Below are 18,975 nucleotides of genomic sequence, written 5' to 3' on the forward strand. Positions count from 1 at the left end.
CCGATGCACTATTCTATGTATCTTAGTGTAGTCTACTTGTGTGCCAAGTTATATTGAAATCAGACCAAAACTGTAGAAGGAGTAGTGTTTTAAAGGAATTTCACAGAAAATTCTATTTTTAGTAACCATGGCAACAAAGTTCATCGAAATCAAAAACCGATGCACTATTCTATGTATCTTAGTGTAGTCTACTTGTGTGCCAAGTTATATTGAAATCAGACCAAAACTGTAGAAGGAGTAGTGTTTTTAAAGAATTTCACAGAAAATTCTATTTTTAGTAACCATGCCAACACCGTTCATCAAAATTAGAAACCGATGCACTATTCTATGTTTCTTTGTGTAGTCTACTTGTGTGCCAAGTTATATTGAAATCAGACCAAAACTGTAGAAGGAGTAGCGTTTTAAAGGAATTTCACAGAAAATTCTATTTTTAGTAACCATGGCAACACCATTCATCGAAATCAAAAACTGATGCACTATTCTATGTATCTTAGTGTAGTCTACTTGTGTGCCAAGTTATATTGAAATCAGACCAAAACTGTAGAAGGAGTAGCGTTTTTAAGGAATTTCACAGAAAATTCTATTTTTAGTAACCATGGCAACACCGTTCATCGAAATCAAAAACTGATGCACTATTCTATGTATCGTAGTGTAGTCTACTTGTGTGCCAAGTTATATTGAAAACAGACCAAAACTGTAGAAGGAGTAGTGTTTTTAAGGAATTTCACAGAAAATTCTATTTTTAGTAACCATGGCAACACCGTTCATCGAAATCAAAAACCGATGCACTATTCTATGTATCTTAATGTAGTCTACTTGTGTGCCAAGTAATATTGAAATCAGACTAAAAATGTAGGAGGAGTAGCGTTTTGAAAAATTGTTTACAGACAGACGGACAGACAGACGGACAGACAGACAGACAGACAGACAGACGGACGGACGCCGGACGCATTACTATCACATAAGCTCTTCTGGTCTCTGACCAGTAGAGCTAAAAAATGATGGTAACTGAAAAGAACTGAGAGAGAAAATTACATGCACCAGTCAGGCAAGACATCTGATCAAAACCTCCATCTTGATTTTCTCAAGATTGCTGCATCTCTGGTTCCAAAATAAACTGTTACTTATCTGAATAAAACAAAACTTTCCCATACAACATTTTTTGTGTAACAAGTATACATTGGAATTGTTAACATAAACTCTCAAGTATAGATAAATGATGTAATCCTATATACAAAAACGTCCCAAGAAAACATTCAATTGCCCTATAATCGTCGAAACTTCATCATTGACAAGCAAAAAAAATTTACAAAAACAAAAACCTAAAGTAAATATTTGCATCTCAGTTCCAAGTTCATATTGTATACAAAATTCACCCCCCCCCCCTTTTTAAAAATTTTATTAGAAAGACATGAAGTATCATTTTATTGATTTATATTTTAAAAATTCTGGCCCGCTAGAGCTTTTAATTTACAACTAAACTAAATTAAGAGAAAGCATATAAATGCTTAATTTTATAGGCGATGAAAAAAAGACATACTTTTGAAATATAATGATAATGCTCACGGGTTTGTTCTATGCTGATGTTGAAATTGAATGTGTGTCCAATTACAAATACCTTGGGGTCTCATTCTGCACCTCTGGTTCATTTTCCCTCGCACAAAAACAACTATATCAAAAAGCCCTAAAAGCATTTTTCAAACTCAAAAAAGACATAATTTCATTAAACCCTGATATTAAAACCATTGTTCACATATTTGACCACATCATCAAACCAATACTGTTATACTCCTCTGAAATCTGGGGTTGCTTTAATCCATATACTAAGAAATTCACAGATTCTAGCTGTACCATAGACAGAGTATATTCAAATTTATTATGTGAAAAACTCTATCTTAAATTCTGTAAATCAATTCTTGGTGTACCCCGGTACATAAATCCACAACAAATTTTGCTGTATTGTCTGAATTGGGAAGGTTTCCCTTGCATTTTGACATATTAAAAAGCATGATAAGTTACTGACACAGACTAGAAAATCTTGGCCAATCATTTACTTTATTGCATAATGCATTCTATGAATCGAATTTAAGCAAAACACATCTTCATGGTATGGCTCAATCAACTTTTTTATTTCTAATATCATGGGAATTAAAGATTTGTCTTCAGTAAAAACATGTAAAATTAAAACTGTCATTAGAAACTGTTTATTTAAACACTACATTAAAGAATGGCATCTTCATCTCGGACTTAACTCTGACAAAAAGTTAAGAAACTACTGCATCTTTAAACAAAATTTTGGCTTTGAGAATTATTTAAGATCTGCAATTAAAAACTTTGAACATAGAAGAAATTTAATTCGCTTTCAAATATCAGCCCATAGACTCCAAATTGAAAGGGGGTGATATCAAAACATTCCTCGACACGAAAGGTTTTGTCAGAGATGTAACAACAATTTAGTTGATGATAAAAAACATTTTTTATTCATATGTAGTCATGTAAAGGAAGAAAGGGCTATTTTGTATAAGATGATAGAAAAATATTGTAAGAATTTTGATAAGATGGACAATGACCAAAAACTAATATGGTTAATGACAAATGAAAATGTTGAATTTCTTACTCAAATTTGTAAAATGATTCAGAACAATGGAATCTGATTTCTGAAGAAGTGTATCTTAAATATATGCATTACATTTCAAGTTATATACTAGGATCCTCTACATCCCGAAGCTGTCCTGGCTACTTGGGGTACAAGACAAGACTTTATTCTCATAAACTGTACAAAACAGTATAGAGACTGACAGTCTGTATTGTCATACTGTTCAATATAGGCACCGTCCTTTGGTGCCCCAAGTAGTCAGGCCAACAAATTAAGTTTTCCTCCTACAAGCTGTCTTGGTTGCTTGAGGTACAAGACCGAGCAACCTGGTTTTTCATTTTTTCCAGACTGCTCAATAGGCATCGCACCTTGGTACCTTATGCTACCAGGCCAACAAAATATATAAACTTTGTGTAATAATATGATTATTATTAATAACAATTTGATTACAAGTACTTGTTTGCTATTATCCACCTGGTCATTGCAGTATAAAGGAGCTTGGTATTTTATTATTATTATTATTTATTAATTTTTTTCTTCATATTTTATTATTATTATTATATTAAATGTAATGCTAATATTTCATTGTGAACTACCCTGTATATCAGAATTTCAAATCTGAGAACTTGAGAAAGTGAGGATCATGTCAATTTTGCATTGTTATAATAATGATTAAATTGTTTGTCTCTTAATTGTATATGCCCCCAGAGGGCCCTTGATTGGTGAATAAATAAATAAACATATTATCAAAGAATTAAAATTTTTTGCTTACAGTATTTCAAAGTTAAATGATAATCAAGCTGTCTTGAAGTTATTTTCAAAAATATCTAAACATATTTGGAGCCATTGAAAAGCAAATGTTGTTTATATTTCAAGTCTTTTACACTCTGTATGTATTTTGTAGGATGAAATGACATGGTATTTACTTAAAATCCCACAGTGACGTATGTGTTTCTATACTGTCCAGGAATGGAAAATAACAAAAAAAAAAAAAAAAACCATTCTTCATTTAATTAACAGCTAGATAAGTCTGTCTGTCTGTCTCTCTTTAGAACAGATGCTTTCAAAATAATAATTTTTTTAAAGCTAGTATATCATTCTTTAACTATTCAACAAAACAATTCACTGTAATTTGATAAAATACTCAATGCAAAATTCCATACTGTTTGCATTCAAAGTAGCATAGACAGTGTTTCGAAACTAAATCTAGTTCAGTACATTTTAATAAACATATAACATATTTTCAACACATTTTCCCTATAGAGCTTGTTGTTCAGGAAAATGTTGTTAGGAAATTGAGTTACACTTATAAGCTTGCATGTTCACATGGATCCTGGGATGAATCTGACATCTACATATTAAATGCTATTTGTTTTTGTTTTTTTTGTTTTTCAACACACAATATTTTTGTTTGGCCAACTGTCTGCGAATTCATTACATTTTTCAAGTGGTTCATTTAATGCTTGTGGACAAAATTTTTTTTACTGCACTGGTCTAGCTGTCATATTTTTTTATTGAACGCACAATTAATGTTGCTGCAAAAATTCACTCTCTTCTGATACACAAATGTGTTATTAAAGAATGATTTTTTATTATGTTGATACATATTAACTGGGGTATAAGGTAGTTTGTGACTTCACATCATAGTTTCTGTTGTTTGTGCAAATTACAGTCAGCACCAACTATCTATATACCCTAAATCCCTATAAAACAAAATTTAACAAAATATATTAGTGTTAGGTAGGTGAAAAAAAAAGAAATAAACTTGAAGCAGGAGGTGCCTTTAGAACAGATGTCCTACATCATGGGAATTCTCTAATTCCTTCATTATGAAACAAATTATGAGTATAATCTTTTTATATAATAACGAATTGAAAATTCGCCAAACTTTTCTTGCAAACTTTGTACTACTAAAATAATGAATGAATACCCCTATTTATTTCTCATTTCTGACACTAGCAAGTACACATATTTTTGACAACCAATTACCCTTTGTTTGAAAAAAGTAACATCAATATATATTTTCATGATAAAGTGCAATTTTGATTCAGCTGATTAATTAGAGAACCCCATCAGCTCTATTCTTGATTACAGCTCTGATTATGATGAATTATTTACAATCCTAGTACAATGAACAGAAAAGAGTTCATAACAATGATTCATAAAACCTAAACAACAATATATTACATTCTTAAGAGTACAAAAAATGGAATTATCTAGAACAAAATAAGAAGCTTTCTCACATTATGTGAACAAAATAGTATTAACAGAATAAGAAATGCCTTAATATCAAGGCGATTCTAGTGAAAATAACACTTTCTTTAATGACCTTTTTAGCTCACCTGAGCTGATGGCTTATGCAAGGGAGCTTTTTGGATCAATCTTCCGCTCTCGCAAGAGTTGGCATAGAGTGTCCAGATTAGTTCAAATAAAGGGTCAAACCCTCTTCCAAGGGATATTATTCAGAAAATAGTACAAATTGGGTGGGATCATTTAAAAATCCTCTTCTCAAGAACAACAAGGCCAGAAAAGATGAAACTTATAACAAAGCTTCCTGACATAGTGTATAGATTTAACTTGTTACATTTATGACCCATGGTGAAAAATGGGGCCACTATGTGGGAACAAATTTTTACATTAGTATAAATATTAAAAATCTTCAAAAAATCTTCTTCTCAAGAACAATGCCTTCTCAAGAACAACAATGCCATGATTAGGGATATAATTAACATTCAGTAATACTCTGTTCAAAATCAGTATGGCATGACAAAGTTACATTGCAACTGATGACAATAATAAAACAAATAATAAACAGGGAACAAATTTACTCCTTTGTAAATTTACATAAAAAAGAAGAATGAAATAGAAATACATGCACAATATTTTATCCGATCAAACAAGAATGAAAAAAAATCTATAAATCTTTATTTTTTTTTTTTTTTTGGTTATGGGGGTAAAAGGTTTTAATAACTGTACCAGGAAATATCAAATACAATTTATATTTGTTTATTAAATTGAGTAAATACAAGTATCAAAAATATTTCAATAAGATCATGCAACAACTTTACTTGCAATTAATTAATGAATTTTTTGAAGTCCTTTGAGATTTTTTTTATAGTTAGAACATTTGTCTTCCAGGCAAAATCTCTGCTTGCTAGCCCACAAACCATAAACAATCACATATAAAATGTGTTTGTTTATCATGATAGTAAAATCCATTGATTCTGACCCATTTTGCACCTCTATTTTGTGGAAATTCCATAAATTTTTCCCATTCCTTTTATCAGTTAATGTATTCATTAGTTCCGGATTTAAGTTCTCATGCACTAGAATAAAGTCTATTCCAAAACAAGATGTCTTTGTGACATACTGTGCCCCCGATGGCAACACAATTCTGGTTTGGGACGTAGACTGCAGTGGTATACTTATCCTTGACAGTGCAATACTTATGGGCTAGTTTAAAGTGGACAACAGAAAGACGAACAGGAAAAAACAATTTACCATTTTTCAATTTGGAGGCATGAGTTAAAAGTTGACAACAGACAGACAGACAAACAGGAGAAAAACAATATACCCCTGGGATCTTTTGATCTAGGGGCATAAAAATAGTTTATTTAATGGTTGTCTATACATGTAAATATGCCAGAAAATATGTTGAAAACTTATTTGGGTTAACATTACAGTGCTATTTATTTTGTTTAACTTTATTATTTCATTTTCTTCTTTATTTCTTAAGAACCACAGTTTATCTTGATGTTATCTTTATCATAAAATTAACATTTCCAACTGTTATCTCTGTGATAACTCTTCTAGAGTTATATGTATTTACAACTGAATGTATTTTACCAAGTAAAATGCTAGGTGCCCAATATGAACAATTTCTCACTTCCCTCATTGTGTCTAGAGGTCAGTTGATGAGGAAACAGAAGGTCCCTTGCATTTCATATTTTAAAGATCATACTCGTATTTTATTTAAAGAATAACTATCTTCTAATTTGGTATTTGTGTCCGTTAATGCTGATTTTAGTAAATAAATGAGTTTTACCGGTGATGTGTAAGCGGAGCCGGTAAAACGAATGTTAAATCAGCATTAACGGTCACATATACCAAATTAGAAGATCGTTATTCCCATTCTAATGCAATCTATGCATTTTGTTTGTAGTTTACGTCTTGTTTTGTTACATGAAATGCGTCAAGGGGTATTGTATTTTTACGTCGCTCTATTATGACGTCACAATGAAAAGCTTTCTCTCTCGTTAATGCTCGTGTAACTGCTTCAAACATCAGTCCATTAGCCAGTCAGAACTTGTTTTACAAAACAATTGCATTGGAATTTTATATTTTCATTTTTATATATGCAAATAAATAGAATCACTACCTAGTTTTTGGGGTATGCCATGGACATTAACGATAGTTGCCTAATGGGCAAAATCAGAACGGTGCATTGCTAACTGCTGTTGATGCCCTAGCTGGGATACCCAACAAATCAGACAGTGATTCCTGAAACATACAATATTGACAACAAGATACCAGTATACCCAGCAAGCTTGGGTTAATGCTCAATGTAATGGTAATGCATTGGAATGCATTACTTGAACTCCAAGTAATGCTAGTACAGTGTAATGCCAAAGAAAATTGTAATGTAATGTGGTGCATTACTTTCTCAGCTAATGCTGCCATAGCATAGCATTACATAGCCAGCTCTACAACAGACTAACCTTGACATGACAGCAAGGGCACCTTGAACTTTTTTAAGAGTCGTTGAAGTTGCTGTTGTATTTCAATGGCTCTGCACAGGCCCTTGTAGTTCAGGAAATTTTCTTTACACCACTTGGAATTCTTTTTGTACTATTGAAAGGAAACAGATGAATCCATGGCAATACAACAAAGTCAATCTTTACATCTTCGGCTCTTTTTAATGAAAGATTTTTTTTAATCCATATGTTCTTTTTGAACAAATCTTCTTATTAATAGAATATAATATTCACAGTCAATCTAATGTAGTCTAATTGTTGAAAAAGTGCCACACTCCTACACTGAACTTCAGCAGAGAAGTTTTTTTATTATTCTATTCTGGATATGAAACTCTTCAAGTAGTATAATTAATGGAATTGCACACCAAATTAACAACTTAAAAAATATTCAAATGTTTAATTATGAGTTTTGCATAAAGGTCTCTCAATAATAATATGGAAACTTATGAAAGACATCAGACAGGCAGACAGATATTAAACAAGTGCTTGGCATATGTATTTTGAGTGCATACAGAAGTACACCTGTCAGTATTCTGCAGTTTCCTTCCTTGACGTTGCATCCCTACCTTGATAAATGCACGGAACACATTGAGTAAGCTCACATGGTCACCTTCCTCCACGGAAAAATTTCTCTTGGCACGATTCTACCGGAAGAAAAAAAGAAATAAATAAGTTTCTGTTGTTTTATGTATTAAAGCATGCCAACAATATATATCATACATAAAAATCTGCTTAGCATCCCTAAGATAAATGTATTATTATGATTTGTATAATGTTCTGCCCACAGCTTTGTTGACAGTTAGGATATAAATCATCACAATAATTTCAGGAAACAAATTCCTGTCAGAACTAAACTATAGCCTCTACAACTTAAAATTAGGATAATACCGATATAATGGGCAAAAAAGAGGATATAAGTACAGGTACATGTCTAGCAAAATGGGCATACAGGTACATCAATTTTCATGACATTTCAGTTACAATTTTGAAGTCTTTTGTCCATACTTTGTGCTGATTCAGCGTTAATCAGAGTCACCTTTCCATGTTTAACTCTGAACTATAGCTAGATCGGAAGACAGGTATACAGTTCTACTGTCTGAATATTAATAAGTTCCCATTTGCCAAGAAAAAGTTCAATTTAGAAGGAAAAAATCTTAAAAATTAAAATAAAAATTTTTAAAACAATAAAAAATTTGTCAAAAAATAGCGAAGAATAACATCCATCTGCAAGTGCTCATGATTAGTATACAATTCTGTTCAAGGTTGCTTACCACGCCCTTGCTAAGGCATCATCATAAAATGGATTTGAAATATCAAGAAGTATTAAAAATCCTTTTATCTAATTAGGATTCAAGGAAAGTTAACTGTGGGGAGCACATAAACTGCTCACTGATTACAAATATAACTGCATGGGTTCAGTATGATAATCTTGAAAGATTCCTAAGGGATTTCGAATGTTATTCCTATTTTCAAACTATTTTAGAGCAGTTCTACAAGTAGTGATTTCGTGAAGGGGGTGTGGGTCTAGATAAAATCAAGGAACAGTATATAATGTATTTGGTTGGTATAAAATGATACTTGTTTAAATCTATACAACTTTTTAATAAAATAATCTGGTTCAAATCATGAAATATATAAAGCACTTGTAACATTTAAACATTAGAAGAAATGGAGAGAGAGAGAGAGATCTCTCTCAGAAGGACACCGCGCGACGGGACATCCCCTCTCAAAAATGCACATCGATCCCGATCTTTTTTTAGTAAAATCATCATTCACTCATCAACATACATGCACGTAACTGTATTCCCTATATCTGTTACGACAGGATAAAAGCAAAATGTATTTTCTCTATCACCCAAAAATTCAAATCAGAAATAAATTCAGATATGCCAAGATAAATGTATGTTAAATGTTTTTAAAAACGTATATTCCACGTTTATAAAATTTCATGAATTAAAAAAAAATTGTTCGCTACTTCCATGCAAGTGGATTTTTTTATTTGACTTTTTAAAAATACTTTGTTAAAATGTTTAAAGTACGTACTAAGTTTCCATTGTTTATACAATTCATTTTCTCCACCTGCCTTAGTTATGGAGTAGAAATATATCAAAAAGGCAAATGATAATGAAAAAGGATTGTCCTATGACTGGGGTATATACTGTTCCTAAAATGAAAACTTTCTTTAACTTCTTACTTTTAAAGTAAATCGCAATTAAAATCGGTCACAAATATTTCTACATATTAACTTTTTTTTGAATTGAGGCACCTGTAGCCTGTTTCACTTGAACACAAAATTTGTATATTTCTTGCAAGGACCGCTGTTATGATAAAAAAAATGATTTATGTATAAATGTATAATTGAATCAAAGAGATGGTTAATATTGCATTGTTCTCTTCTCTTTTCTTTATCTATGCACACTAAACGGTACTTGATTTTTCTGTGCCAAATTACAGTTCCATTACAATTTTGACGAAATCTATTTGAAGCTGAAATGATTGAATATATTTTTACGCAATAAAAGCAGGCTGTATTGGGGGGGGGGGGGGGGGGGGGTGTTAGCCATTTTTTTTCTGTTCGGGCACTTTCAACTATTAAATATTCCTTGATAAGCAAGCAGGAAAAATAAAGGTTCTAGGGCCATGAAAGGTCATCTGTTCATCTTCCGCCTGGAGTTTTCACATTTCGATGCGATTGTATTAACCAACAATGAAATATTACGTCCAACGAACATCTATGGTTTTTGTATGAGGCGATACAATTAAGTAATAATTTACCGCTCTAATTTTACATTCTTTCGCTTAAAATATTTAGGCAAAACATTTTTTCCTAGTTATTATTTTAAAACATACAACTTTCTCGATATCTCGGAATTAAAAAACAAATCGCTTGTCCCCATCAACATATTGACATAACATTGTTTGAAAAGGAGGGGGAATCAGCCAGAAAAAAAAATCAATTTACCTTAAAAAAAACTTGTAAACCCCCCAAAATAAGGGGGGGGGTGTTCAAACTCGAAATTCAATTTCGGGTGGGGAGAGGGGGTTAGACTTCCTTCATATGAGTTGCGTCAAGCAAAAGGGACCTTCGTGACCAAATTTTCGAAAATCGGTTTTTCGCCGTTTCTGACAGAGCTAGTCTTTCTGAATATTTTGATACCAAATACTTTATTATATGCCTTTTAAATTCTAATTAAAACTCCAAATGAAAATAATGCAATGCTAACAGGATAATGCTGTAAAATGTTGAATAACGTCACATAACGTCATTGAAACTTGGAGCATGCAACATGATTACTAAATCACCCCCTTTTGTATTAGTTAGAAATTATTTTTTCTATAGATGTATTTTAGAGATTTTTAGATACATATTTCTCCAAATATTAGCATTTTTATGATCGTATACATTGTAAAATAGTGATAATTTAAAGGTTGTTGAAGAAAATATCATCTAAATGTACATGTAATATACATATTAAAATAATATAGTATTAAGTAGTAAATTTTCAAGGAGTATATTCAACGACATCATCTCACCCTTTTTTCTACATCATCTACATAATCATGCTTTAATCACTGGAAATTAGTATTTGAAAGGATCCTTGACCTGGGATAGACCGCTGACCATACTGTGAAATCATCTCGCAAGGCATTCGTTACAACACGGCCATTTTCCAAGAGAAATTATTTCTTGTTGACGAAATTGACCGAGTAACTACGATTGCTCGCAATGGGGGTAAAAATGAATATCACTGTTCATGTAGTAAGGTCGTAAGGATTGATCCCAGTCAGTAGATTTTTATTAATTTTCTTTTCCGGTATAATCAGCAAACCCACCTCCACAAAAACAAACCCTTAGGCAGTGCCTACATGTATTTTTTATGGTACTTCTCTGAACTAAATTTAAGGGGTGGTTGGGATGCAACCTTCAGGCATTGTAATTTGTTGCTTATCAATTATTGAACACTTCTTTCAGAAACGATTTCCCTTAATTTTATTTCAAGTGGAAATTATATTGAAATGTGGAAAATCTCTCAATTCAAAATAGAATAAACGTATTTTACCCCCCCCCCCCCCAAAAAAAAAGATGTTACTTGTCTGCATGACAATGATTTAAGATGCTAAAATTCAATTAAATATACTGGTTTATACATAGTATCCATCAGTCATAACTACTTTAAGTATACTTGACCTAAAAAAATGTGATTCTTCAAAATCTAAATTTACCGTCAGTCCTATATAATGGTACAATTGTCACTTAACTACATGTATATACTAGTAACAGTGTAAAAAAAAAAAAACTATTTGTACATTTGATAAAGGTAAATATTGTGTTTTGTACAATGTAAAAAAAAATGTGTTTTTTATTCTGATTTAAAAAAAAATAAGGAATTTAATTTGTTTTACACTACCGATAAAAATCCAATGTTACGTATATATCTAGGCTTGATGCAACACAATTAAGGGTGAAACGTTTACTAAATTTTGTAAACGTTTAAACGGATAGCAGTAAACGAAACGGTACCGTTTAAACGGGAGATATTCTATATTGGATTTTTATGGCTACTTACTCATGAAACTCGAATTTAATAGTCAATTCTTTCACTTTAATATAAGTATGAGTTGTTATTAAAAATTTATTGTTGGTCATTGTGACTTAACCGTAAGAATTTGAGGCGCATTAAACTCATTCACTTTCGACCTCGTCACCCAACTGCTTGGTTTGTTTGGCTACCGGACGTAGAAAAAATAATTGTAAAGATGGATCTTTTAATCTCGAAAAAAAGTAAAACAAGACCTGCTGACTGTATTGAAACTTTTCAAAGACTTGTGAAAAATGTTATATATTTATTTAATCAAAATATATCAAGTTTTATATTTCAAGTGTCGTAAAACATCGCTAGTATTAGCAACTCGGAAATCGGAATTAATTATGTTAGCCCGTATCGGGTTTTAGTTATTTTCATTCAATATGTTTCCAGTTTAGATTGTTGCTTATCAAATGGTCAAAGACGATGTTTCTTTTGTAAATTATGAAATAAAACAATTTGTTTGTGTTAAACTTTATTTCTGATAGACATTGATAATGACCTTCGTGTAAACGTTTACTCAAACTGTAAACGTTTAGAGCATATAATCGAAACGTCGCCGTTTACACGTGTAATCGTTTCGCCCTTAAACACAATCAATTCAAAGTCAGACGTTAAAGAACTATATGCGGTATATTGCATATATTTGCCCCCACAAAAGTCAAATTTTGAAAACTTCCTGAAATGTGCTGAATTCAATAAATTGTATGAGAAATATAAATTAACAGAAAATATTATGGTGTCGAAGCAGTGCATTCACAATTTTTGTTTTTATGACGTCACAAACTAGTCAGATTTTATAGCCTTTTTCAGAAAGAGGTCAAAATTTCAACAATTTTAGCTTTAAAATTTATAGAGTGCAAGTTTGTTCAGGAACAATATTGACATATTTCATTGATATTATCATTCTACACATTATATCAAAATATTGATCCTGAACAGACATGCGCTCGGTGACTTTTACTCAAAAAATATACGAAATATGTATATTTTTCTGGAAAATTCATAAAAAACTGAAATTTACGTCATGTTTGTGACGTCATTACGTACATATGGCGTCATTACTTATGAAAATATTCAGTGCTTTGAAGTCAGCATATACTTAATTAAATATATCTCCATCAAAGTTTGATTTTGGGGGCAAATATTGGTTATTACCGAATAAAGTTCTTTGACGTTCAGAATGTACTAAAATGGTTAACGTGTAATTTCATAACGTGTCACCTATTTACGAGTTGGTACGTTGTTTCATGCAATATTTTTTGATCAAGTCAAACTTACAGCAGCTAGTCTCTACCCAGAGTTGTCGTTCGCTTTGCTACAACGATAACTCTGGGTAGAGATTGAACTTACAGATGTAATTTAAACATTACTTGAATAAACAAGTTCATACACAGTTACATTTTGTAAATTAAATAATCAGTTAAATTCATATTCAGTGTCAATGAGAACAAGACAATATATGTTTAGAAGGAGTGAAATGGGCCTCACCCCTGAATATCCAAACAATATACAATATACACGCTGTCATCGGTAGAAATTTCCTTAAATTTATTCTCAGCATGTGATTGTAAGCAAAAAAAAATCTCATTATGCATAATGTGCACAATCGGTAATCTTCGGCTTACTCCGCTACACTCCAAAATGGTACACGAGCCATCCGAGGAGCTCCGAGTGATATATGTACGCCATACACCCCCCCCCTCCAAAAAAAATCATATATTTATAAATCAAAGTTTGAAATTATTAACGATTATAGGTTATTATTCACAAAACGTACTAGTTAAACTTAAAATAAATTTTAACTTTTCTTTCTTAGGATATTGTAGGGTGGGTGATTCTTAAAATAAAAATTGTCGAAATTTCTTTTATTCCTGATTGAAAAAAATTAAATCATATGCAGTAAACAGACAAGTATAGAAAGCAACTTCATTTGAAGGAAAGGGCTTAATAAAAGGTTTTTTACAGAGATCAAAAAGGGGGTCATCAGACAAAATTATAAAGAGTTCACAAAAATAAGAGTTCGTGAATATAAGCATTGGTTTTACAGTCGCAGTGTTCATTGAGAAGGGGGTGCACAGCTTCCAAGATATCAGATTATCTTGATACTCTGCAAATATCATCTATAATTGAGAAAGAATACGGAACTATCGAGGATTGAAAAAAAAAACTACAACACTTTTTCTGATGATGTGGATTTCAAGACAACGATCCGGTACTTCATTCATTGATCAAATATATGAGCGATATATGGGATATGGTGTATGTACCTGTGTTTTCAAAGTGGTTAAGATCGAACTAAAAAAAGAAATAAATAGTAAAAAAAATACGTGAAAACGAAAATGAACAAGCAAAATAAAAACGAAAAATTAATTAATTAAAGAAAATAATAAGAGAGAGTAAAGAAATAAAAATTCGGAATTTGTCCTTGAAAGACTTCCCTTTCCGTAGTAATACAAACAAGCACATCCAAAAACGGGGGGGGGGGGGGGGGGGGGATCAACCTTTTAATTACAATATCATATAAGATTACAAACTCAAGATATGCTCATATTTATAATCCGGAACTACTGTTTTTGCCTGAAATAATAAGAAAAAAAGACTTATGACCTACATGCGTCTTATTCAATACATGACCTATTTCGCTCTTAATTTTCGACTTCAACAACATCAGCTTCACCTTAAGTTACCGTGTTTAGTTTTAATCTATTGCAATTAATTTAGGCAATGAAAACAACACCACAAATTAGTTATGAAAATTATCACTGTTTATTATCTTCACATTTTATTGCGTCATACAGCTAAATTTTCAAACCTTTGTCGCGCTAAAGGTGACGTCTTAATTTTAGTGAGTAAATATGGAAGTCCGTATGGCTTTTGCTGCTTCATCCTTTATGACATGGCAATACAGACAAAGTTTCTTAGCTGCTGCATTCATATTTTTGTTCTTAATATAAATTGACAAAATGCAATTGCAACCATGCTAGAATCAGTGAACTTGATTCGAACATTTAATCACTGATCACAAACTTTTGGCACTGAGTCGCCAATTCTCGGGCCTTTCTGGAAACAATCTGGAATGTGTTACATACCCCCCCCCCCCCCCCCCCCCCGCCAAAAAAAAATCCAAAAGAAAAACTAGGAGACTAATTGTTCTCTGAACAATTAACGGCTTTCCACCTTTTTTAAGTTTTCATGTCATTTGAATTAAAAAAAAAAAAAAAAAAAAAAAATGAAAAAAAAAAAAGTTTCTCCAGCTGGGCTTGAACCTACAACCCTCAGTTTGTAAGTCGGACACGCTGACCATTGAGCCCAAGTTGTACCCCCCCCCCCCCCGGTTTGATGTGATATTGTATGTAGGAAAATGATTAGAATAATTATGGGACACATTAGCAGTGAAGCAATGACACGTAGCATATATAGAGTCGTAAAAGCGAAAGTAATACACGTGGTCAGTTGCAGAAAAAAAATCCAACTATAGTATAAAAAAAAAACTAAATTGAAATAAATGCTAAGGATTTAAATCTAAATAAAATTAAAATAAACATTGCTTATCTGTAGTTTTAATTAATTTTTAGACAGGAGCTCGATATTCACTAGAATTTCAAAATTAGAGACGGAAAGGCAAAAGAAGCGATTGTTTTCATAGCCTATGCACGTACATTGATTTGTTGATGAACATTTTTGACAGCTCACAAATAAATCAAACCATTCATAAACAATCAAAAATTAAATTAGTTTATATGGTCTTTTTTTTTTTAAAAATTGCCAGTAAACCTATAAATTGATTATAAGCATATTTGTTAGAGTGATGGTTGTAAATACCTCCACGACCTTTAGCTTGATTGTGACCTTTGGATCAATAGGGTCAAAGGTCAAGGTCATTTATCATGGTCAAAGGTCAAGGTCATCAAAAGAGAGAAAGAGAGAGAGAGAGGTAAACTTGAGATTAACACTTGAAGCTGAATCTAGATAAAGGTAATGAATATTTCTTTATGACCTTTTGAGTAAGGGTCAAGGTCAGAGGTCAATGTCAAATTTCAAGGTCAAAGGTCAAGGTCATTTGAATTTTAAGCTTAAATTGACAATTTCTCTACTTTTCCAATGACCTTGACCTTTGACCTTGACCTATATTCAAGGTCAACGGTCATAAGATCTCATGTACTTGGTCCTATATCTTTACCACTTGTCATTTAAAAGTTTTTAATTTTTCTTGTAAGCTTTAAAACTTTCAGGGGCAATAACTCATTGAAGGAGTCACCGAATACTTTTGCAATGAGTAGATTCCAGAGTCCTCTAAATTAGTCAAAGACCTTGGTGAAGGTTTCATACCTCTACGGTTTACGGTTTCAAAGGAGTAGCGATAACAAGCATTTCTTGCGAAAGGGGCAATAACTTTGAAAGGGGTCAAAGTTCATAGACGCAGGGTTTTTTACAAAAATCTTTTAAAAAGTACATTCTTATAAACTACAAATCTTTTCAAAAGACCTTGAAACAAAAAATCATCCGGCGGAAAAATAATAAAAATAATAATAAACAGAAGAATATCAATAGGTCTTTCCACAGAAAGGTGGAAAGACCTAAAAAACATTGAAATAAATGCGAAGGACCACTTGCTTATCTGTAGAGACTGGAGCTCAGTCGGAAAGGCAAAAGAAGCGATTGTTTTCATAGCCTATGCACGTACATTGATTTGTTGATGAACATTTTTGACAGCTCACAAATAAATCAAACCATTCATAAACAATCAAAAATTAAATTAGTTTATATAATTTTTTTTTTTAAAAATTGCCAGTAAACCTATAAATTGACGATATTGAACATTTTTTTTTTTCAAGACAGTTTTAAGCGTGTCTATTTTTTAAAAAATATGTATTACGCAAAGATACTTTTGTTTTGCTTTATCGTATTTTTTTTTTCATCGGCAAACGCGCAGACTAGACGTCACGTCTTTGAAGCGCTATTGTGACGTAATTACGTTTATGTCACGAAGGTCCCTTTTCGCTTGACGCAACTCATATCAAATTTTCCTAATCAAACATAATACAATGCCTTATTATCTTGTCCTATATATAGTGCACTGATTTGGCTATGCAGCACAATAAGTGTGTTTGTGTGGGGGGAAGGGGAGCAAACTGGCTGACTTTTAATGTTTCCCCCAAATGCTACTTGCGTGCAACTGTAATAGACAGTATTTTTCTGTAGAAGCAGAAAAATTTGTGTTTGTTTATTAATTCTTTTCTTAAAGCCATGTCAAGATTATGATGTAAACTTCAGTATCTCGATTTCAACGGAACTTACTGTCGAGATATGCGGGGTATTTATATAAATGTATCAGAGTTGAGACTCATCGTCCAAGATTTCAACGCAAAACTTGACTCATTTATTTCGAATTCATATAATGAATTCAATAGTCAGTAAAATATATTTTACGCTCATTAAAATTTTGCACGAACCTCCTTTTTCCGTATTTAGGTCTAACATCACCAGTGTTTACATTTATTATTTTCATCTCTCTAAAATTTAGACTTCTTTAATTTGCTCTAAAATTTAAACTTCTTTATTTGGTTGTCTATGGTATGATGTTAATGTAGTTTTTGATTTTAAATGTTTTCATAACTTTAGGAAATCACACCCATAACCACTTGTTACTAATACTCTCTGCTCTATCAGTGATACATGTATTCTCAAAAGATGTAGCCATATCTGACATTAGCCAGAAATTCGTACCTGCTGGTATTTTCGCTTAATGTATCGTGTTTTTATTTTTCTTCTGGTTTATAACTATCCTTATTCCATATACTACTGTCGATGTAATATTGTTAATTTCTTTAACATTGGGTATAATATGCTTTTGATAAACGGTTACGATAGTTGTATTTAATTCTTAAATATATCGCAGTTCAGTTTCGAGTGGTGTTCTGTTTATCCGTACAGATTAAGAAAATTGAAACAATAGTAATTTTCAAATTAGTTTTTGAAACAAAATACATTTTAGCAAAATTTTCGTGGCATCTCCATATCGTCCTTCTTATTTTTCTCTTCTTTTTTCCCCTTAGCTTATTCTCTTATTGTTAACTTATTATAGAATTATTATTTATTGTTGTTGTAGAAGGGTTTAATCTCCCATGTTACCAGTATCTATATCCAATCAAAGAGGGGTTATGGTTTTTTGATTGAACTTCAACCGCGGTTGTCTTTTTATTCGGAGATTTTTTTTTTTTTTTGGCTTGTCTACTTTATTATCTCCCCCTTTTTTACACACATTTGAAAATCGACAGTTAATCCTTGGCTGGCTATCAGAGTACATCAATATTATTAACTATGAATTAAAATTAAAATTTCTAAACATTTTAAATTATAGTATATATTTTTTTTAAAAATAGAAGTTCCTATAAAGAATGGATATACTATATGTGCATAAATCTCTCGCTCGCTCTTTCTCTCTCTCTGTCTGAAAAAAAATATACATGTGCATGGAATATACCTTTTGATATTAAGACTTCTTAACATGAATCGAATTTAAGCATGCATAAAATTGCTCAGAAAACAAATATGCAGCATCTTTAATTTATAGTCAGGCATAGACATTGTTTTAATCGCTGTTCCTAGCAATGTGCTTGTCCAATGTCGCGTATATCAACATCAAGTTAAATACTTACAATTAAACAGAATTATGAATAAATTCAAGTACTAAATAGGAAAAATATTTATGATAATATATATCAAAAAATATCTGCATCAAATACATATAGAATTTTTGTAACACTTTAATATCCAATTTTATTTCTTGTTCACGAAACGCAGTCAACAAAAATTACTTCCGTGTTTACAATACCGCGACTTTGACGTCGTTTTCTGAGCATTGTGACGTCAAAAGATAAGGGCCCTTTTCTCATGACGGCAGTCATATATTTTTTTCCACTGTGTACAGTGTAAGTTAATAGTCCATAACTTATTACTGTAATCTAGTTCCTCCTCATTTCATAAACAATTAAATGTCTTTCCTTGGTTATTAGTATGGGAATTAATATTGAAG

The 18,975-nt window shown here is 31.8% G+C and overlaps 1 protein-coding gene across 1 annotated transcript in view; it reads right to left on the reverse strand.

Annotated features, from left to right (window-relative positions):
* Positions 1-18,975, reverse strand: part of LOC134270900 (probable ATP-dependent RNA helicase DHX35) — a 105,344-nt gene that overhangs the window by 52,109 nt on the left and 34,260 nt on the right. The window contains exons 21-22 of the mRNA XM_062753156.1: positions 7,917-7,994; positions 7,315-7,444 (exon numbers count right to left, since the gene is read on the reverse strand). Of these exons, the coding sequence (XP_062609140.1) occupies positions 7,315-7,444; positions 7,917-7,994 (208 nt within the window). The remainder of the gene's footprint in view (positions 1-7,314; positions 7,445-7,916; positions 7,995-18,975) is intronic.

This window comes from Saccostrea cucullata, unplaced genomic scaffold, assembly GCF_032062105.1.
Source record: "Saccostrea cucullata isolate Sc308-1 unplaced genomic scaffold, CSIRO_AGI_Scuc_v1 ctg400, whole genome shotgun sequence".
Taxonomy (NCBI): Eukaryota; Metazoa; Mollusca; class Bivalvia; order Ostreida; family Ostreidae; genus Saccostrea; species Saccostrea cuccullata.